We start from the raw sequence: 23,333 nt of genomic DNA, 5'->3' as shown, positions 1-23,333 counted from the left end.
GTAGAACTTGAGATGGAGCTTGAAGAGGATTTCAATAGTTTGCAATGTGAAGGGGAAGTAGGCATAGGTGCTACCTGTGCAAAATTGAAGTATAAATTGGAAATTAGGTTGTAGACAATTATGGGAGGGCTTACCAGCCGGGATGAGGAATTTGTATTTTATCTAACACACAATGGAATGCATTGAAAGTTTCTGGGAAGAGAAACGACATGGTGCAGGCCTGTTTATTAGAAAGATTGCCACGGAAGCTTTGTGAAGAAAGGATCAGGTAAGGCAGCACATTCCAGTCAGGGTGACCAGTTGGGTGGCCATTAGAACTGTGTAAGTCCATAGAGCTTCAAACTATTTTGACGAAACATTTTTATCAATAAACACTTTTGAGCACATTCCCCAAATCAAGGTCCAGTGGGGTACTGGTACATGTGCTGAGGTCCTCAGTGTGTGTCTACTGATACATTTATATATGCCAGCCATCATGCTAAGCACCTTACAGTCATCTCCTCATAACAACTTTGTGACATTATTCTTATTTTATAGATGTGGCAATTGAGGCAGAGGTTAAGTAGATTGTCCAGGGTCACAGAGTTCTAGTTATTGTCTGAGGCCACATTTAATCTCAGGTCCTCCTGACTCCAGGTCTGATGTTTTATCAACTGCGCCATCTTGCTGGAAATGTCTTGGAGAGACTGTCGAACATACATAACTTTCCATAAGTGGTTCTAATCTGCTGACTACAATGGTTTAAAAAAAGCCTTTTTCAAATGTCCACTTAATTGGACCAGAGGTTCTCTTCAGAAAGGTCTATGGCCTACTAGTTTTTTTGGATATGTTCTCTTTGGCTGCATTCTGGGTGGATCCTTCAGTCTTCTTGGCCAACAGCATCTGGTGAGAGACAACCCTGTTAAAGGGAGAGGTCTCAGGCCCTCCCCAGCAAGACTGCCATGGGGTCCTGTGAGGTTAGGCCCAGGTTTTTTGCCCATCTTGATGTTTGTTCTTTCATTATAATTGAAGAGAAGATCATCTCAGCATTCCTACTTTTTTCAGGGCATTAGCACTGATGCTCTGAGAAGCAAGGCATGACCTTCAGGACCCAGCCCACAATAGATAAGTTCTCATCTGGAGTCATGCTGCATCTAGACATGAACTTGATGGGTCCAATAGTGTTTAAAACGGTGTTAAGACTCTTCTCAGAATCTGAGAGGGGATAGAAGAAAGTGTCTCCCCAAGGTGCTGGGAGGAAGCAGAGAAGGGATGTTTTTCTTATTACATCTTTGAAGTAAAGATCCCTCTGTAAAAAACTAATTGATGATAAGTGGCTAAATGGAACTGGGGTATTAGTCATTAGCACCTAAGGTGGGGACAGACCCAGCTAGTGGGGGCTTGAGCTGATGGCAATAAACATACCACTCAAGCCTAGAACCCTGAAGATAACTAAGGTAGAACATATTCACCATATGTATGTATTTACTTATAACCTATACGTATTGACCACACTAATAATTATGTACATTAAAAAGTTTACATTGAAAGCTTGAAAGGCTGCGATAAAGATGAAATAAATGTTAATGGATCCTAGAATCCATAGGGAGGTACTAGTTTATTGAGTAGAAGAGTGGCATGGAAGACCTGAATCTCGGGGAAAGAACTTTATCAGCAGTGTGAAAGACTGGAGGCAGGTTGATCAATTAGAAGGCAATTGAAACCATCCTGGCAAGAAGTGGCAAGGGCCTGAAAATAGGGTGGTGACTAAGTGAGAAGAGGAGACATGCAGAAGATGTTGTGAAGATAGAAACAACAAAATGTGACAGTATATTAGATATGTGGGGTAAGGGAGTGGGAGGAATTAAAAGATGACACCAAGGTGGTAAACGCAGATGACTAGAAGAATGGTGGTGTCTATGACGATAAGAGGGATAAGAGGGATAGGTTTAGGGAAGATAATGTACATCTGCAATGCAAATCACAACCTATCCAAGCTTGTTCATCCTGTGTGACTCACTCAGTCCAACCCAAAATGAAAGGGGTGGGGGACAATGGGGCTCTTACTCATTGGTCACTGCCTCAGAAGACAAAATCTGCCCCTAGAAGGGACACTGAGGTGATCTGGAGGGGTGAGGGTGGGCATAATGGAAAAGAGGATTTTCCCAACAATACCTGTGCAATCACTGTTATGGGTCACTGAGTAGTGGTTGAAAAGGATGTCAGGATCAGAAGGAAGAGGTAGGATCAGGAAGTACTGAAACATGAGAGGTTTCATTTTGTTAAGAGATCTTCCCACTCTGAGAGGGCAAGTCTAAGGTTAACCTTAAGGTCCAGTGCAAAAGATAAGAGAGGGGAGAGGAATGGTGAAATAGGAAGAAAATACAACTTCTTACGGTATATATGAAGAGGGCAGAAAGTAGAAGATGGATGGTGAAGGCAGCATGGAATGGGGGTAATTCTGGACTTGAAGTCTGAAGATCGACATTCAATTTTGGGGCTCTAATACTAGCTCTGTGACTATGAGTAAGAAACTACATGTCTAAACTCATTTCCTAAATTTATTAGATTAAGTTGCTTGAGGGCAAGGATTGTCATCTTCATATGCTTAGCACTGAGCACAAAAAGCCTTGAATATAAGTCAAATAATTGTTTGTTGAGCAGAACTGAAACAAGGAGAAATGCTCCCATAGGAGCACCAAAAGACAACGGCTTCACAGAAGTTAAGGGAAGAGAAATGATGGCCCAAAATAGTAAATATGGCAGAAAACTTTGAGGAGATAAGGAATGAAATAGTCTATTTGATTTGGAAATTTGGAGGTTCCTGGTGACCTTGGAGAAAAGTTTCAGTTGAGTGATGGAGATGGAAGTCAGGCCAACGCAGGTGCCAGACAACCACTCTATCCCTAAAAGTCTCAGGACAGGCTGAGCCTGGACTATGTCAGCCCACTTTCATTTTAAGGCGAGAGGCCAGTGAGTTCAAGTTGTATCCAAACTTATGGGGACATTTTTTTCTGCTTCTAGATCTTTTATCCTAAGGGGCTCAAGGTACCTCGTTAGCTATGTTATAACACTTTGATTCTAAGCAAAAAAACCCAAAATTGAAGTCCAAAAGTCCTGATGATTTAAACAAAACCTAACATCCCATCTGCTGCACTCCATTTTATAACTAATTGTATAAAAAATGCTCCTCGTGATAGCTTTCAATCAATTCCTCTTAACTATTCTGGAGATGGAGAATAACTCAACATTGATTATCTTTCTCTTTGCTCTTTCAGACTCCCATCTTAAGAGAAAAAAAACAACCCAACAAATCATTTTGCTCTGAACCTAGTTGCTAAATTTGAGGTTATTCTTGGCTATGGCCAAAAGCCTGGTATTTAAAGGAATAAATTTTTCCATTTTACCAAATTAGTATATGAGCCCCCCTGTCCTCCTAAGAAACCACTGGTAAAGAATGATCTGAATAGGAATGGGTTTCATCCATTCCACAAAACTTGGAGTGACAGCATGATGGGATACTGGCTCCTAGCCCTCTGCTTTCCTAAGGAAGCCTCCTAGGACATATGAAGAAGCCTCTATTATGACACAGTATAGCAGCAGACCAGATTCTCTGTAACACCATTTTTTATTACCAAGTTAAATTTACAAGGAAGTTCCAGTTTTCATTTCCACCCTCATGCTTAGTACACACGAACTGTGACTCATGCCAGCAAATGCAGGTACTTCCCTAGAATGGGCCACATTTTCAGAAACATCTACTGTACCAAGATTTCCCAAATATGCTCCTCTCCAACATCTAGCATTTACATCTATTATTTAAAGAAACATAATGTATTATTACATTCACTCCAAACATTTAACATGACTTAGATTAAATATATTTATTGCCTCTAGAAAAAGATCAGAATTTTCCCTGTATTTTAATTTTTACAGTGCATCTTCAGAACTATGTGTTATCAAGTACTGTACACCACTTTACATATAAATATGTGCATTCTACTACTTACCTGATCCTTTTTTTTTTTTGCTTGGCGAGTGCTTATCTAGCACTTGTATAAAGGTTGGACACCCTTTAAAAAAAGGGGCCCCCTCGTCCCCTTTCCATTGCAGTGAAGAGCAAATAAGATAGTAAAATATAATGTGTTTTAAAAGGAAAAGTTAAATGAAATCCATTTCAACCTCTATCCTGCTCTCTAAAACCTGGTTCTCTTTAGTTTAAATTAAATTTTTTGAAGGACTTTCATTTCATGTTATAACAATCATAGTGGCAACTTGTCTGCCTCAGTAGTAACCATGGGATTACAGAAGTCAAAGTCACTTTAGTTTGCCAATTTCCTTTCATCCCCATTCCTCCTCTCCTCACTTCCCCAGAGAACATAAATCAGGAAAAGTACATGTCCCTCCACCCAACAATCTTCAGAAGACCACTTACGTGGAATTCATTACATTTGCTATTCTAGTTCCACGAGGCCAGGTTTGCTTGTTTTTAGCTACACTTTAAAAGTGTTACATAATCCAATATGTTGGGAGTGGTCTGACTGCACACCCAATCTCTGGAATTTAAGCTAAACCCAGGACTGTGATGCTGCTTGTATTACATGCTTCAGAGAAAGCATTTGGGATTCAAGTCAAAGTGACGAACAATACTGGCCCCCCTACTCTGGCAAATTAATCTTCTGTTCCCACATCAAGGGCTAGGTCAAGAAGCAAGAGAATTGGAATAGGGCTGAACCAAAGGCTGTACCTGCATTTCCGGCAGGTGGTAGAGATTTTCTGAGCTGAATTCCAAGGATTTGGGGTTAGGACATGATAATTCCAAAGTTTTTCCTAAGGCTAACCTAACTGTCCAGTGCAAAAGATGATGAGAATTTGGTCTACACAGGTTTGGCTATACACTCAATGATGGTGTTCGTGTAAACATATACATATAATTTAAAATCCACAGTTCTTATTAAACCTGTAAAGTGATGAGGGAAGCAAAGATTCGCTTCTGTGGCAAGAAAGAATCCTTGTAATGACCTGTTGAAAGTTTGAAGTAATAAGAATGGCAGCAACAGTGTGTGTTGGGCAGTTCTGTTTCTTCAACCTCAGTGTCAAGATTGCTTGGTGTAAAGTCTGCAACTATTTCCCCAGTTTAAAGCAAATTAAATACACTACAGTCCAAAGGGTCCCACAAGTACTGAAGCATTCTAAAAAGTCAATACCATATGGACACTCTGCAGCAGAGTTCAGAATACCAAGATGATTAAAGTTTATGATCACACTCACTCCTCTTGGTGTGCACCAACATTTCAGTGAGGTAAAATCCCAATGTCCTTTTATTTCCCTATTACCCAATCAAATGAATGAGATGCTTCTTTTAAATATTGCTTTGGGAATCTCCTTCTTACAAAAATCTGAGTCCTACCTTTTCTGTTCATTCATAATCACTTGAAACTGTCTGGCAAGAGAAAATGGCCTATGACACAATTATTTTATATTAAGCAAGTAGCTCAAGAAGAAAAAAAACTGGAGGGAACACATTAAATCACAAAAGCTGTTCTATGTGATCAAAATATCCTTAATTTCTTAGAATAGTTATTCTCTGAAAAGAAGGAATTTAAGAGTCTTCGAATAAAAGGTTACAATTTGCATTCAGTAAAAGCCAAAGCGCACTAGTCCCATTACAAATTCTCAAGGGTACACTGAACCACACTGAAAATACTTAAAAATCAGAGGATCCCCATGACCAAAGATCCCACAACTTGCAATTTTTTTTTCACAGTGCTCTGATAATTCACTGATAATCAGTGAAACCACATTATTTCAGTAAATCTGGTTCTATAGGATTTCAGGTAGAGGCCTCTTTCATTTTCAATTTCTGGGAAAGTATTATTATTATTATTATTATTATTCCTTTTTAAAATGACAGTGGCCTGGAAAGTAGCTGTGTTTCTCTATTTTCTGTTGCCAGAAAAATTGAGTACAAATAATTTAAAAAACAGAAGTAGCATACTTCTCAGGGGTTTACTGGCTTCCAAGAGGGTAAGAGGGAAACTCCATGTGTATGAAATGTTGCCCTCCCCTGATACACACTCATGCTGCTGTAAGAAGAAAATGAGTAAATACTGAGTAATTAGTTGTTTGGGGGGGGGAGGGTCACCCATTCCTTTATTCGTTTAATTCCATCATCTTTTGCCCTTTTCTACCTGCCATCCCTTCCTTTGCAGGGGAACTCATGATAGCTCCAATAATAACTATGGTTTTTTACTGTCTTTGTAAGGGCCTTATTCACTTCTGCTCAAACAGTATCTGTTTCAGATTGGATATTTTCTTTGTCGATATGGAGGGTCCACCTGTTGTCATGTTTCTGATTGGAGGTCTGAAGGATGAAACTAAGTGGGAGCGCTGTTTGGAGTGCTTCGGAGCCCACACCACATTTTTCTGACTTCTTTATCCACTGTTTGCAATTCTTTTAGGCCATTTCTATTCCAGTGATGTAACATCGGAATTTTTGCAGGTCAACAGGCTATAAAACATATGACAAGTTTGAAACATGTTGCAAGGACACTGCTCCTCTGGTTGATCACATCTTCTAAGATGTGCCACGGATAGTCTGATAGCTTCATCAACAAGCTCAAAGTCAACAGCAGTAGGAGAATTACTATCAATACATCTGCTGGGCTAATTCTTCACCAAAAAGAAAGTAGTCTTTAGGTTTTGCTGTTGAATGGATCAAGACGAGTAATATATTAACTATTTGTGGATGGTAAATAATTTTGCTTTGTAAAAAGGTGTATGTAATTATTAGTTTAGTTTTCTGTATACCAATGTGCTCATCCTCGTTTAAACCAAAATGTAATGTTGAAAGGATGAGAGACAGGAAATATAGAGTCTGGTTTTGTTTTGCAAACAACCTTGCACATCTGTATGATGGTTCAGAAGGGAGAGGGAGGAGAGTGACCCTCAAGACTGCAAAAGGCTTGAATGTCATAACCACTGAGATTATTAACTGGCTCTTGGATCTCTACCTTTGCAAATGAGCCCACAAAACTGGTTTTCTGAGCAAACTCAGTAGATAAAATCTCATTTTTCACTTGTGTAAATTATAGGAAGTCTATTCTGCAGTCCTCATGGTTTTCCACATTTCTTTCTTTGCCCCATACAGAGGTGCAATAATGTTTCATACAAAGATGGCAATAACTAAAGGGGATGTTCAAAACAGTTCACATTTGGTTACAGAATAAAAGCCTGAGTACAAGTTTTCTTTGAACGTTTTACCCTTTCAAGAAAAAGATGATCTCATTAAAGAGTAAAACAGGGCTTCTTGGCTGTGGTAAAGAAATCTACTATACGTGATATCTTCAAATCCCTTCTTTGTTTAAAAAAAGAATCTAAAGCTTTCTAGGAAGGTGCTTTTTCATTCAACAGGCATGCAGAGCTGGGTTGGTGAGTAATGAGGACATAATATCACTTAAGACAGAGAAGCATACCATATCTTCTTCATAGACAGCTCTGAAAAGATAGGTAATTTCAAGGAAAAAAATTATACATTATACTGTTAGCATTACAAGAAACTTCAGGAATGAGGTGGTGGTGGTTGTTTTTCTTTTTTTTTTTAAATAAATGTTTCTAGTCGTATCAAATGCTGAAATAAATATGACACCAATGAGACATTACTACAGTTCATCTTGTTTTGAGTATCTTTTGAAATGACCTCATCTGCTACTGTTAGATAAATCTGTTGGGTCAACCCAAAGTGAACAAAATGAAAACAGAACTTCAGCTGAATGGCAACAGTTTTCTAAGGTGGTGGGTTCGACATAACTACAAAAGCCATTTTTGTGTCTGTCTTTTGCCTCTTTCTGGACAAGTGTTATGGGTCTGAAGTCTAACAAAAAGAATAAGAAGAATGTCACACAGAAGTTTCTTCAATTGGCTGCAAACATGGAGCAGCATCACGAAGGTGTAATTATGGTAGTCTGGTGTGAAACTGTCTGCATCAATTTCTTTTATGCCTGGTTGTTTCTTAGGTACAACACGAGAAATGCAAATTTGAATTGAGAACTAGGTTTCTTTCATTTTAAGAGACAGAAACAATACTTGATAGGATAGGCTACTACCCCTTCTTAAAATTCTTGCTATTTCACAAGTATCCTTCACGTAGCTACCATTTAGTCCCTATAGCTTTTTGAGGGACCACAAATGAAGATGGAGCAAAATCAGCTGTATCACTGTTCAGAATGGTCTGCTGGCTCAGGAGGGGCAATCTCACCCTCTGTCACTTTATACGTTTCCGTCTGTGTGGAAGACTGAGGGGTACAGGTCAAAGAGCGGAGGCTGTGTGGGTCAACTGGAGGAACCAGGGTCAAAGATTCCACACTCAGTGCATCTGTAGTGTCATCAGAAATGAGAGAGATGGTGGGCTGCTGGGCAGGAATCAGGCTGGGGGACAGGTTAGCAGTTTCCACTTCTGAACTCTTTCCAAGGCTCTTGCTGGGCTTGGAAGTTGCAGGGATTTCATTAACAATCACCACTTGGTCAGGAAAGATCAGCGGGAGCTGCTCAGGAGGTATAGGAATATCTAGTAACAGAAAACAAAGAATTATTTAATATGATACTATTTATTTTTACTCGAGGCCCTGAAGACTCTATGTTCCCTCTTGAAAATGGTTCCCTAAAGATTACTACATGAACCATATTTTAGAAAATGCAAGTAACTTGTCTCTAACAACTTTTTTGTATGTTCAAAAGTGAGTATATTAAAATACTATTTATAGATGTGATGCAAATCTGCATTACTATGACTGTGTAAATATTCTGGAACATATACAAAATTATAGGTGGATCATGACATGGATGTAGGCATGTGGCTGGATTCTGGCAACACCATCCAGAGCACATTATTAAGGAAACAACTACCTCTAATAAACGTAGGAATATATTTCAAGTCTGTATAATGACCATTTCCAGAAACTAAATTTGGTGAAATTTTTCTCAGGGTTGGCATGGGAGGTCAAACTGTGAAATCACTGAGAATAAAAAAGAAGGCCTAATTCTGCAGAACTTTTCAGCTTATACAAACCCTGGACTGTGGTTAGTTTCACACTGGTATACATAAGTGCTGAGTTAGCAATCAGAAAGGGACCTCTAATAGTCAAACTCCATTACTAGAGTGATTATTCTCCACTGGGACTATGGAAGAGAGCCATTTCAGGCGAAAGGAGAGGCTTTCCACCTAATGAAGTTATTTTAGGAGCTGCAATTTCTTTTTTGGTACTTTTCAAAATGCTGATTAAATTACAGACAAATTACCTATTTGCTTTCCAGTGAGTGTTTCACATATACAGAAACACTCAATAAGACTGTAGTTCATTTTGAATACATCTTCCAAGGTTCCAGATGATGGTAATTTAAAAAACCATTATAGGGAGGCAGACATTCTGCTAGAAAAAAATAATTTTTATTTATATGGATCTTCATTTCATGGATACCATTTAATTACACTGGCCATCTGTCGAAGAGTCCATCATGAGTTTTAGTTCTGATGATGCACTGTGTTCTTATGATGATTTAGAAATCTATGTTTCAGTATGATTTCTATTAGATTTAATCAAACAAAAAACAAAACAAAACAGAAGCAAAAAACTAAAGCTATAGCACAGGACAGAAAACAAAAGTGTATAGAACGGAAACAGGAAAATCCTGATTAATGACCTCTATATTTCAAACAAAAATACGAAATTTATCTCTGGAAGTACCAATGCACATTTCTTCCAATAAGACTGCCAATCAAAATGTGCTTTTAATTTGATTTTTCTTTAATTAACGATTAGACATTAAATAGAAAAAAGGAAATATAAGTCTCTTGGCTTTAGATTTTGTCTTGAATAGATATGAAAGGTAGTAGGGCAGTGGTGAGCAATAGTGGAAAAAGTGATTCAAGGCAAACCAAAGACCAAGAAATGCTGAGCAAACACAGAGCATGAATTCTGATTTCTCTGAATTTCAACTAACTTGTTCTATTTATAAGAGGCTTTGTGGTGGTCCCGTGGTTGGTTTGAAATACTTAAGCACATATTCCAAACTAGCACAGGTCTACCAGCTCTTCATTTCATATTATTTCCCTCTGATCTAGACTAACTTTTTCACTCAGCAAACAAGAAGGCTAATACATGTATAATTTAGGGGCTGATAAAGTGGTTTGCAAATGGCTAAAAGACTGTGCTTTTAGGTAATCCTAACAGCATAATGCAGGTCTACTTTGCAGGTACAACTCTCAAAATTCTTTTTCGAAGGTTTTCTACTTGTTGAATTTTGTGTTTTAATGCAGCTTTTATATATATACAGAAAAAAGCTACTTAGATGTGGCAAATATAACAGCCCAGATTTTCGAGCAATGTCACAATTGAAGGGTTCTTTTTTTTTTTTAAACCCTTACCTTCCATCTTAGAAGCAATACTGGTTAGCAGGAGAGTGGTAAGGGCTAGGCAACAGGGGTTAAGTGACTTGCCAAGTCACACAGTGAGGAAGTATCTGAGGCCAGATTTGAACCTATGACCTCCTTGTCTCTAGGCCTGGCTCTCAATCCACTGAGCCACCCAGCTGCCTCCAGGGGGATTCTTTGATAATAGGAACAACAAATTATGTTAGAAATTTGCCAAAAAAATACAAAATTATATTTTAAAAACTTTTTCAGTATCTGGAAAATGAACCTGCACTTTACAGAAAAATGGCTTTTTAACCTAAAAATCACTTCAGTAATCTGCCTTTTAAAGGAATATTCTGGGAGCCGCTGGGTGGCTCAGTGGATTGAGAGCTAGGCCTAGAAATGGGAGGTCCTGGGTTCAAATCTGACCTCAGACACTTCCTAGCTGTGTCACCCTGGGCAAGTCACTTAGCCCCTATTGCCTAGCCCTCACCACTCTTCAGCCTTGGAACCAATACACAGTATTGATTCTAAGATGGAAAGTAAGGGTTTAATAAAAAAATTTTTTTTTAAAGGAATATTCCCTTATTCTTCCCTAAAGACATACTGTTCCTATTTTAAAACCAGACATCTCCTTGATTGTAACATTTTCTCAATACAAGGATGAAGGCAAAGAGGAGAACTTTGCTAGGCTTTCCTAAAAGGGAATGAGTACTAAACAAGGACTAATTTTCCTGACAATCTGCAACTATTACATCCTGAATATGCCTGCAGCAAGCTGCCATAATGGCTGAGGGTTTTTTTCCTCAGTCCAACACAGTATTGTGACTATGGCCCAGGAAGCACTGCATTTGAAGAAAATATTGATTCGGTGAGGAAAAGGGTAGAAGACTGGTATTTAAGAGTTTTGGACTGAGAAAGGAATGTTTCATTGGTTTTATCAAGCATCTAATATCTACCACATGACAGTGTTATATATCCTACGGATACTTGCTAAATACCTGTTGCCTGAGGGCTTGGAATAAATGATTTATTTTCTTATGATTATTTTTCTGTGACAGAAAGGTATTGGAGGAAAGCTTCATAGAAAAATCAAGAAAAAATGCAAAGTAAGGACAAGAGAAAAACCCAAAGGGAAAAAGCTTTTAAATAAAATGTAGTCAAAATATTATCAACAGACAAAAGAAATCATAAACTACTAGAACACAAATTAGAAGCTTCGCAAGAAATGTAATTTGCAAAACGTTAAAATGGTTAAGTCCACAATAAAGACATTAGCAAAGATTGTTGGTCCATAATCAATCTAAATGTCTAGTATTATGAAAACTATATGTAAAAGGGGGAAAATGATGAGCACATTAATATTTATAAGAGAAATTATTATTGAGGTAGGACTCTTGCTATTCTAATTATATTTATTACTTCAAGTAGAACAAAAAAATTCCGTAGCAATATTTGACTGCTTAATTCTAAATTTCCTCTCATATCCTATCCGTTATCTCCTGACCTTCCCATACCCACCCCCTGCAAAAAAGAGAAACAAAAACTCCACACAAAACTTGAATTGGGGTAACCCTGAAGAAATTCCATTTGGAAATTTACTTCTATTTCAAGTAAGCCTGCTGGTGGATAGGTTTGTGCCAATCTTGACTTTGACATTATATTTCATAGAAATGGGCATCATTCCAGGTCTGTACAAGTTTGGCTTAGAAGTGAGCTTGGAGAACTTTATTGGTCTCTACGTATTTTATCCTACTAACTAGACAGAGCCAAAAAGATAATTTGAAGAAAAGCTTCTGCATGAAAGCTTATAAAAAGCCAATTATGATGAACTGTATTCAAGTTTAGAATGACATTCTTAAATCATACAGCCAAATGCTTTCAAAGTTCTGCTGGTTGATGCTTTTTTAGACAGTGTGTCCCACCTGTACCTGAGCGAGTCATGGTTGTTAGTATGGAAATACAGCATGGCTTTGAAAGGCTGGGAACTCGTGAAGTCTAATGGAGGAACCTGCCTGAATTGATTTTGCGTGAGTTGCCGTGGCAGCTGCTGCTTGAAGACCTAAACCCAGTGTCCACCATGACTGTCAGCCTCCGACAGACTGAACACTCGCCGTCGTCCTTTCCTGCCAGACCTTACTAAAGGAAAACACAGCGACAGATCATAGGAAGCCGTTAACAATGGAACAGAGAAAAAGGAAGTGGGAATGGACACAGGATAAATGCTACAATACCAACAACAAAACAGTAAGAGATGCAGTGTCACATTTGCTCATAACTGCTGGTGCCTAGTGCTATTTATGAAGTCATGCTGAGCATGCAGATTAGGCAAAACTACCGAAGAGCAAAATGATATCTAAGAAGGTACATATCCCCCTCCAGTCAGTGTAAAGACAAGGAAGCACCAGGCCTGTTGGAAAAGGAACAAGATTTCAGATCAAAAATATCTAGCCTAGATTGCAAAGTTCAACAGACTCAAGGAAAAAAAAACCCAACATCTCGTGGATTTTAGATGTGAACCAGCAGTTAAGAAATGATAGTTTTACATATGGGACGGAGTGGGGAGGTAGAGCAGAGCTGGGGGGGGGGGGGAGGAGCCAAACCAGCTGAGTGAAACAAGCGTGTTGTTGACACTGATTAATAAAGCAGACATCGATCAGTGTCCCATCAGGAAAAGTACCACACTTCTCCGATGAGCGAACCATTTAAGCCAGAGCCAGAGGGTAGGGTTTATGTGAATGTCTTTAGGTATTATGGTAGACTAAAGCATAAAATTTTAGGGCTGGAAGGACCTTTGAGATCACCTAGTCCAACTCCTTCATTGGCTCAGAGGCATGAAGGGATTTGCTCAAGGTGACACAAGCTTGTCAGTGGCAGGGGGAATATCAGAACTGAGATGGTCTCTTAGCCTGTGCATTTTCCAGTATACTTAATGCTGATGGGTGCCTGCATTACCTTAAGGGATTTTAAAATGAGTACCCTTTAAAAAGCAAGAGCAAAAAAAAAATTACTTCAACACAAGGGCCTAAAATAAAAGATGGTGCCATTCTAATTGTAAGAAATGGTCAGTGACATATTTGTGACAAAGGAAAATTTCAAAACCTTTGGGACAAACATGTAAGATTTGAGCCCTAAATTAATAAAATTAAGGACTATGAAAAGAAGCACTCCCCCCCCCCCCAGCTGTCTGTCCTCAAAATGAAATGAAATCATATTCATCTTCACTTAGAATATCTGAACTATTTTTGTTTCTTTTGAAGTGAAAATTTGGAATACATTGAAATTGATGGTTCAGCTAGGTGAGAACAGCCACCTGGGTACAGAAACCACATACAGTCCAGACTCAGTCTCCCAAGAATGGCTTGTTAACTTGTTTATATTAAGCTGTGGACATTCCAACCTGTAATTTTTTTTTTTTAAAGATTGGTTCTTGTGGCAGCTGGCTAGTTCAGTGGATAGAGAGCCAGGGCTGGAGACAAGAGGTCTTGGGTTCAATTCTGGCCTCAGGCATTTCCTAGCTATGTGACTCTGGGCAAGTCCCTTAATCCCAATTGTCTAGTCCTTACTGCTCTTCTGCCTTGGGACTGATAACTAGTATCAATTCTAAGACAACAGGTAAGAGTTAAGAAAAGATTGTTCTTTCTTCCTATGTTCTTCACATATTTGTTTTTTTTTTTTATGAAAACCTGGGAGAAATTCAGACAAAGCTGCATTTTATAGCTTAACATCTTTACAAACAGATATGATTAAAAAAGAACACAAATTACCCTCAATATTCCATTTCTGCTTCCTCATAAAGTAGACTTTTCCCTCACTTAGTAAGTAGCCCATACAAATACACTTAAAAAAACCCCCAAAATATGAATAAATGGTTTGGACAATTAGGGAAATCTACATACTTTATTTTTTTATTTGCAAATTAAAAAAAAGCCATTATCTTCTCGGTTAGCATCATTTCTTTTTCCTTCTTATAAATATAAGCAAACACACCTTTTGTCTTAGCATTGATAGGTGGAAGAGTAGTAAGGGCTAGGCAACTGAGGTTAAGTGACTTGCCCAGGGTCACACAAATAGGAAGTATCTGAAGCCACATTTGAGCCTAGATCTTCCCGATTCCAAGCAGGGTATTCTATTGTACTATCTAGTTGCCCCTTAGTATCAATTCTAAGACAGAAGAGTAGTAAGGGCTAAGCAACTGGTATTAAATGACTTGCCCAGGGTCACAAGGCTAGGAAGTATCTGAGGCCAGGTCTGAACCCAGGTCTTCCTGACTCTAGGCCTAGTGTTCTATCCACTGTGCTACTAACGAAGAAAAAAACTCAGTAAAAATCACTGACACATATTTCTAAAGGCCTTACATTTATTTCTTCCATTAGGTCTATTTCCTGCTTTCTTGCTGTATAATTTTTGCTATTTATATTTCTCAAAATTGGAAAAATACTCTTCAAAAAACAAAAAATGCAACTAAATTTCATACTTGTCTTAAAAGGGATCAAATAAAGGCTATTAAATGACTTACGTTGGGCTTATCACAGACATGACTCTACATGACTTTTGGCTTTCAGCCTCTCTCATTGTAAAAAAGTTTTAATTTATTTAACAAGAAAGTGTTTTGCTAACCACTGATATTTATAGAGATCTCAAAGCACTTAGTTTAAAAGGCAGAATAGCATGGAAATTATAAAACATTAATAATTATTTTGGTGCATTGCTTTTACCACATTAAAATTTTAGTCCTAAACAGATTTTTTTAGTGTTTAATACTCCAAAGGAGTGGCATCATCTTCCTCCTAACTTCATTATAATACTGGCTTCCCAGTTGATATGGAAATATTCATTTTTAAAAGGTTATATAGAATGTATTGCTAAATGACTATTACATGCAGCATTACTCTTTGATGTGCTAAAAAATGAAACTGAAAAGATCTCTAGTGGACTGTAGGAGTGTCTAGGCAATGTAGGGCAAGTTTCCAAAAGAACTTGTCTTTAGCTCTAAGTACTGAACTTAGAGTTTGCAAACTTGCTTGATCACATTGGAAGAGATGAATAAGCCTCAGTGCTTCTAAAGCAGCAATTTTCAACCTTTTCAGGCTTTGAAAAGGTAGACTCTTTGTAAGGCTAAAGAGCTCCATGGACCATTCATTAAGCATTTTATTAAGGGGGAAGGAAAATATATGACCACAATAACACATTTTTCTGAGAACAGAAAAACACCAAATAGCATGATCAAGGTGGGCTAGAGGAGGGCAGTGATGCTGTATGAGGATAGACAAAAACATTAGAAAGGCAGACATAAAAGTCTATAAAATCATAATGTGTAGGAAGAGAATGAAAAATGAATTGGTTTCTCAAATTCTAAGATTCTAAAATAAGTGGTCCCCCATAAGGTTTGAAAGGATTAAATTTAGGACACACAAAAGAAACTATTACTTCAAACAGCAGACAGTAGAGGCAGAAAATAGAATTATACTCAAAAAAGGTATAAGCATGAGTGACAGACCTACAATGGGGTTATCAGATATCTTTGAAATCAAGCAAGGGCAATCATATCCTTCCCGAGCACACACTTTGGCCATAAATAGGATAGGACAATGAGTTTTAATCATTTGGGCATTTGATAACACCACATTCATGGAGTTTTTCCTTAAGATTATTAATAATGGGGGCAGCTGGGTAGCTCAGTGGATTGAGAGCCAGTCCTAGAGACGGGAGGTCCTGGGTTCAAATCTGCCCTCAGCCACTTCCCAGCTGTGTGACCCTGGGCAAGTCACTTGACCCCCATTACCTAGCCCTTACCACTCTTCTGCCTTGGAGCCAATACACAGTATTGACTCCAAGACGGAAGGTAAGGGTTTAAAAAAAAAAGATTATTAATAATGTCAATGTTTTCTAGATATTCAAGTTTTTCCTTTTCACTGTGAGTTTAAATGTTCAGTGAAGGGTGCATTTTAAAAACTGCCCTTCACTGTGTTCTATTCCCTTGTGCTAAACCCACCTGGAAGACTGCTTGAGGGATTACTAGTTGTTATTATCACTTGAATAAAGTTGTTTTTCAAAACTTTACTTTGAACAGGCCATAATGAATGATAACTGATTATTCTCTATGTCTATGGTTCAATTCTGAGGGGTTGTTTGAGAAAATAATATACATATCTCGGTTGGGACACCACCGATGCAGACAGTCCCAGGTACCTTTAGAGATACCTTTCTCTAAGGTATCTCTAAGGTAAGGGTACCTAGAAAGGTACCTTTCAAGATAAGAGGAATTCGAGTTCAAATAAATCAGTAAGTGCTTCAAGCCTATCAAGAAAATGTTCAGTACAAATGGGGTGCTTACTCTGACTCCAGGAGACTATATAAACAGCCACAAAATTCATCTGATTCAGCACCACTGCCCTCAAAAACCCTTCCAATAATAACTAGCAACACTCTCTGGACAGAGCATTTTCCTATCGTATAAAATGATTCCGGCAAATGGCAGACTGGGAGGGTTGACTGAGGTTTGTTACAAACTAGGTCAGTCTGACTAGAATGTTGAGAAAATCATAACCCCCTTCCTCAGAGGGTAGAAAGTATGGTGGTAAAATGCTGTCATTGCTGTGGCTGAAGGTCAGAAAGCAATGCCTCTGGTAAGGATCCCAAGCTCAGAGACTCCCGAGAAGCCAAAACGGTGCCAAATAATTGGCAGAAGGGCAGCTATGCCAAGAATAACTGCTTCCTTTCTTTTTGGTTGGTGGCTGTGTATTCTCCTCTGCTGTGGTTCAGCATGATACCAACCAGATGTTGGAAATATCTTGCTAAAGGGCCATCTCTCCCTTCTCACACATCTCCATGAAGAATTCGGAAAACCCATATCCCATTTTCTAAATGTAACTGAGCATACCGCAAGTTTAGGACAGAAATTTTACATCTTAACGTAAATGTAGGCTTTCAACTTGAGCTGTTGCCAGCTTTCAGGTCAAGATTTTACACGATTCAGAAATAATCTGGTTCCCATGGGGTACCTTACCTACCTTACAGAGCTGTTGTGTGTACAATGCTCTGGAAACCCTGAGGTGCCTTCTAACTGGAAACTATTCCCTATTATTGTAACCCTGTGGAAGCAGTCCACATTCTTGGTTACTCTGCTTCTATTGATCAATGGAGAGCGAGCAGCCTGCCTAACACGTGCTGCTCTTCATCACGTAGGTGAGTCACTGCAGTTTCGGAAGTCAGACAGGCAACCTTTTTCCTTCACTGCTTTCACTGTCGGGCTGCATAAAAAAATGGTGACCCAATAGATTTCTTCCACATCCAGTGAGATGCACAGAATTAGAGTAGAGACTGATAATGTTATGACCATCACTTACCGACTTGCTACTAAAGCTAGCAGAGCTGTCCAGTTACTTACACCATCAGCTAGCTTAACAGCGCCTCATTTTCTAACATGAGAAAACATGCCACTGGCATGATATGGAGAATGAAGAGGAGGTGAGAGTCAAGGGGTTGGGAAAGACGGAAAAAAAAATAATGCCGGGCATTTGAGGGAAGATGTGAAACTCGTACTCATGCTATGGTCAGATGAACATTTTACATATTTTGAATCATAAAATATAAATATCTTAACAGGTTTGGGAGCTTAGTAACAAAGTACTGTTCATTCATTGACTTGGTTGGTTTTTTTCAACATTTTTTTGTGTCATAGACCCCTCCCCGCCTCAGCAGTCTGCTGAAACCCATGGATCCCTTCTCAGAATAAGGTTATTAAATGAGTAAGATAAGTATATAGGATAACAAAGGAAATCAATTATGTTGAAACACAGTTAGCAAAATAACAAAATTTAAAAAAGAAACATGTTATGAATCCAGGTTAAGAACCTTTAATTTAGTTCATACTTCTTTTACAAAAAGTATATCCTTATTTATATTTGAAATGTAATTCTATTTGTACAAGTGTGAGTATATTAAGGAAATATATGCCTTTTCAGTACTTCTAATCAAATACCGTATTTCTAATATGAAATATAATCTTAACAAAGTCCCAACCTGTCTTTAGCTTCTTGATAAAACTAGCAAATTTCTAAGACATAAGCATGGAAAACCCATCAATAACTTAAAAATCTTGAACCAGGGTTTCAGACTCCATGGTTGCTCTCAGAAGATGGTTAGTCACCTCAATTTTCAAGACTAAATTGGGTCAGCAGGGATCAGGTGCTGAATGGAAGAGTATCTAAGTGAAGTGGCTTCAGGATGACCTTCCTGCTTGGCCCCTCACTTCAATTCCCAGCAGCTCTCTCAGGCTCATGAATGTCAATAGAAGATCAAGGTAATGGATGCTCGGGTAAATGCTATGTGGGGGACTCTTGACAGGCTAGAGATACACTGAGCCAAACAAATGGTTGAATGAAAATCATGGCACATTAACCCTTCACTGAAGATCAGAAAAGCTGAAAACAACTTTAGAGAGAAAAATCTGAAAAGATTAATATATCTGAAGGTTAAGAAGTAGCATTATTGAGCCACAAACTCAGATGTGGCTAAATATGAAAACACTATAGAAATGACATCTTTAGTGTTCCAACAGTGACACACAGCTTAGATCCTTGTCAATTCTATTTCATTAGGATAAGTAAACTCATAACTTAAATAAGAGTCTAAACATGCTGCTGCGTGGTGTCTCTGGGCCATAATTCTTTGGTGATGACAGTACAGGTCATCAACTATAATATAAATTTAAAATTTAAGCATAGTATTTTAAAAAAGGAAAACATTTATAGTGCAAAATTAATTGAAGCTTAAACTAAATGAACTTAGTGTACTTTCATCCTTATGGATCCTAAAAATTTTTTTTATAGTAATAATTAGGTCTAATTGAGGAAAAACAAACCTGACAAACTTCATCCCCCTGTAGCTCTCTAGTCAGTGAAGAGCTGAATATGGTCCAATATGCAGTAGAAGAGATTTAATCAAACTAGGTCAATCTGGAAGCAGGAGCAGGCAAGTCAGCAAGTACCATTCAAATTACCATGAGCAGAAAACAGATCAATGGAAAAAGCAATCCAGAAAGCTAAAACTATATCCTCTAGTGTCCACGATGATGAATACCTCATGACACCATCTGATCCGGATTGGGAGGTCCAGGGGAGAAGGGCACACTGGGTATGACTGGCTGGTTTCCCAAACAAGATTGAAAATTACCACTTCACATTTTTTTCCCCTGGCTACTACACATTCCCCATCTAACCCATAAAAAGTATTCAATACCTGATGGGCTTTGTGCTGCAGAAGGAGTGGAAGTGGAGCTGGGTGCAACCGAGTCACAGCGCCCCGTACTCCCACTACCACTGGAACTGCCACTGGAAGGAGGAGATGGTGATGACAGGGGTGATGAGCCATGCTGGTTTATACACTGGGCCACAGCAAAACCTGCAAGACAAGACCCTGAAATTCACACACGGGGAAAAAAATCATTCAATCTTCACAGGCAAAGATGGCCTTAAGATGGATTGGGAAGGCCAAAGGATCAGTGTTTATTTCACCAGTTCTACAAGGCTACAAGTTAAATAAACAACAAAAACCATTACTTACATCAATGAACAATTTCTAAGCTCAAGCCAGTGGGGTTTACTTGATTCAAAGAATATTTGACACAATAAAATTAAAGTGCAATAAAAGAATCTAGATGGCCTTCTAGAGATTATCGTAATGGATTTAACATGTTAATTAAAAAATTTTTTTTTCAAATGGAAATTTTATAAAGCAAAGATGCTGGCCATGAGAAAGAGAACAAAGACAGTCTCTAGGCCTGACCCTCAATCTACTGAGCTACCCAGCTGTCCCCCTGTAGAACACTCTTCACAGCAACTGTGAAATTTGGAGTTTCAGCAGATTTAATATTTTCTCTGGCATCTAATATTCATACGACCTAAAACCAACAGTTTGATCTTTCTACTTTTAGAAGTGATAGTTTATATACTAATTAAATTGCTGGATCTCAAAAGAACAACCACTTTTGAAAGCAGTAAAAATAAAATAGTAAACATCACATATGAAAAGGTCATGTGTGAAGAAGCAGACAGGAAGTGATCATCCGTGGATAACAAATGATTTTGTTTAGATTCCCAACAATTTCAGCATTTACTCTAATGACTAGTAAATAATTCAACTCTTAATTTGGTACATGACACTAAAACAAGAATAAATCAGTGATCACAAGATTTTTTTCTTTCTTTCTTTCTTTTTTTTTAAACCTTTACCTTTTGTCTTACTAAGTATCAATTCCAAGGCAGAGGAGCAATAAGAGGTAGGCAGTTGGGATTAAGTGACTTGCCCAGGGTCACATACCTCAAAAAATGTGGGGTCATATGTGAACCCAGAACCTCTCATCTCCAGGCCTGGCCTCCTATCCACTGACCCACCTAGCTGCCCCTTCATAAGGTTTCTTTATCGATTACTATTCCAGGAAAATACTGTACTCATGTTGGACTTCAAGCCTTTGTTCAACCCTCTGCCTGCCATACCATTCTTACTATCTGACTACTTAAATCCTATCCATCTTCCAGAGTTTGCCTCATTTATAAAGCCTTCTCTTCCTATTCCATTCCACAGTGACCACTTTCTCCTCTGGACTTATGGTACTTACTATCTGCATCACTAACTCATGCTTGATTAATTTGCTCATACACATGTGGTCTGATCTCACACATGGCATGAAAATTCCTGGAGGGAAGGGATTGTGGCTTACTTTTCCCTTATATCTTCCTTGGGCCTTCATAAAGTGTGGTGAATAGAAAATGTTTTTAATATGATTTTTAAAATATATGTGAGAGAATAACAAAAAAGTAGGGGGAAATGAACTATATAAACTATACCTCTTCATAGATTAATAGTAAACTCCAAGGATAATCCAGTAAATCCATCCTCACAACAACCCTGGGCAGTAGGGCTATTATCCCCAGTAGAAACTGAGGTAGAGGTTAAGTGACTTGTTCAGGGTCTCATAGCTAAGTGTCTGGGGTTGGAATTAAGTTCAGGTCTTCCTAACTACAGGCTTAGCACTTTATCTACTGAACCATCTATTGTCTCTCTGCCCATTGTCACTATATAATGGCAGTAGAGATGGAATCTGAACCTAGATTTTCTGATTTCTCACTTAATATTCTTTCCAATTACATAGTGCTTCTAAAAAATTGGTCCCGTTAGGCTAGGAATGTCACTAGGAGTGTCACAGCAGCTACTAGAATGTAAAGACTCAACAAACCATCAAATGAATACAAGCAGAACAGTTCTAAGATCTATTTAGAGGTTGTCCAAGAATATTCCACGTATTGCCACAGATGTCCACTAAATAGCACAAGCTTTCTTATTAAGACTGAGCCACAGAATGAAGAATAAGACTAAGGGATCATCTGAAATACTTGAACTTTAGTCAAACAATCAGTTAAATTCAAAAGAGGAAATACTATCTGTAAAAAAATTGTTGTCTAATCTTTAGGAGGACCAATTTAAGTCCCTCCTCTATGAAGCTTTCCTTGACTATTGCAATCGACACTATTTCTCCATGTGTTCTGTAACAGTTATTCATACCACACACAATTTAGCACTTGATAATATTTCTGTTGTGTAATTCTCTGTTTCTTGTATGCAAGTCTTTTTTTTTTTTAAACCTTGCCTTACACCTTAGAATCAATACTATGTATTGGTTCCAAGGCCAAAAAGCAGTAAGGGTTAGACAATGGTGGATAAATGACTTGCCCAGGGTCACACAGCTAGGAAGTGTCTTAGGCTAGATTTGAACTCAGGACCTCTCATCTCTAGGCCTGGCTCTCTATCCACTGAGCTACCTACTTACACCCTTGTATGTAAGTCTCATCTTCCCAACTAGATTGTAGATGCTTCAAGGGTAGGAGTCAGTTGTTAAAAATCTCACAGTACCCAAAGATCTGGGGATACTACACACACACACACACACACACACACACACACACACACACACACACACACACACATTTACAGATTCATCTGAACATTTATTAAGCATTTATGTGCTAAACACCAGCATATATAGCAAAAAACAAAATTCCTTCCCTCTTAGAACTTACAATCTAATGGCGCGGGGGGAGGGGGAGGAGAATACACAAATAAAGAGGATACAAGATAAACTGTGTCTAAAGAAAAGAAGTAGAAAGTACTTTAGGAAAAATCCAAAGAAAGCTTTACCACCTTCAGCTTGAGGCGGGGGGGGGGGGGGGGGTGTAGGTGGAAGGGTGGACAATGGAAATGATGATGATGATTATTTTTTAAACCCTCACCTTCCATCTTGGAATCAATATTGTGTATTGGTTCCAAGGCAGAAGAGTGGTAAGGGCTAGGCAATGGGGGTCAGTGACTTGCCCAGGGTCACACAGCTGGGAAGTGTCTGAGGCCAAATTTGAACCTGGGACCTCCTGTCTCTAGAACTGGCTCTAAATTCACTGAGCTACCCAGCTGCCCCCACAATAGAAATTATAAATGAAAGCTTCACAAAAGGAGGTAGCTAGAACTTGAGCTGGATATTTAAGCAAAAGGATTTCAATAGGCAGAGGAGAAAGAATGCATGGCTAACAGGAGAGATGGTGGTCCTAATCCATGGAGGCAGGAGAAATGGAGGCAGGGCAAAAATCAGGAAATGGCCCAGCCTAATTAGACTATAGTGTGAGTGAAAGGGTGAACTTCTAAGTGCTGTATATAAATGAATATTGTTAAATAAGTCTGGAAAGGTAGGTTGCAGTCAGACTGGAGAAATCTTAAATAACAAGTTTAGCAGTTTGCATTTCATATTCTACAGGTAATAGGGAGTTATTGAGGGTTTTGGAGCTGGAATGTAACATAGTGAGACCTGAGCAATAGAATCATTTGGGAGCTATGTGAAGAGTGAATAGGAACGGGGAGAGACTGAAGCCAGAGAGACTAATTAGGAGGTTAT

The 23,333-nt window shown here is 38.5% G+C and overlaps 1 protein-coding gene across 6 annotated transcripts in view; it reads right to left on the bottom strand.

Annotated features, from left to right (window-relative positions):
- Nucleotides 1–3,588: 3,588 nt before the first annotated feature.
- CLEC16A (C-type lectin domain containing 16A) overlaps nt 3,589–23,333 on the bottom strand; it is a 248,519-nt gene continuing 228,774 nt past the window's right edge. For all 6 annotated transcript variants that reach the window (XM_056806144.1, XM_056806145.1, XM_056806146.1 and 3 more), the window contains exons 22-23: nt 19,634–19,795; nt 3,589–8,545 (exon numbers count right to left, since the gene is read on the bottom strand). In XM_056806144.1, coding sequence (XP_056662122.1) covers nt 8,193–8,545; nt 19,634–19,795 — 515 coding nt within the window. In that variant the 3' untranslated portion in view covers nt 3,589–8,192. The remainder of the gene's footprint in view (nt 8,546–19,633; nt 19,796–23,333) is intronic.

The sequence above is a fragment of the Monodelphis domestica genome, chromosome 7 (genome assembly GCF_027887165.1).
Source record: "Monodelphis domestica isolate mMonDom1 chromosome 7, mMonDom1.pri, whole genome shotgun sequence".
In the NCBI taxonomy this organism is placed as follows: Eukaryota; Metazoa; Chordata; class Mammalia; order Didelphimorphia; family Didelphidae; genus Monodelphis; species Monodelphis domestica.
Note: the sequence above shows the minus strand (reverse complement) of the source record. Positions and strands in the feature narration are given on the sequence as shown.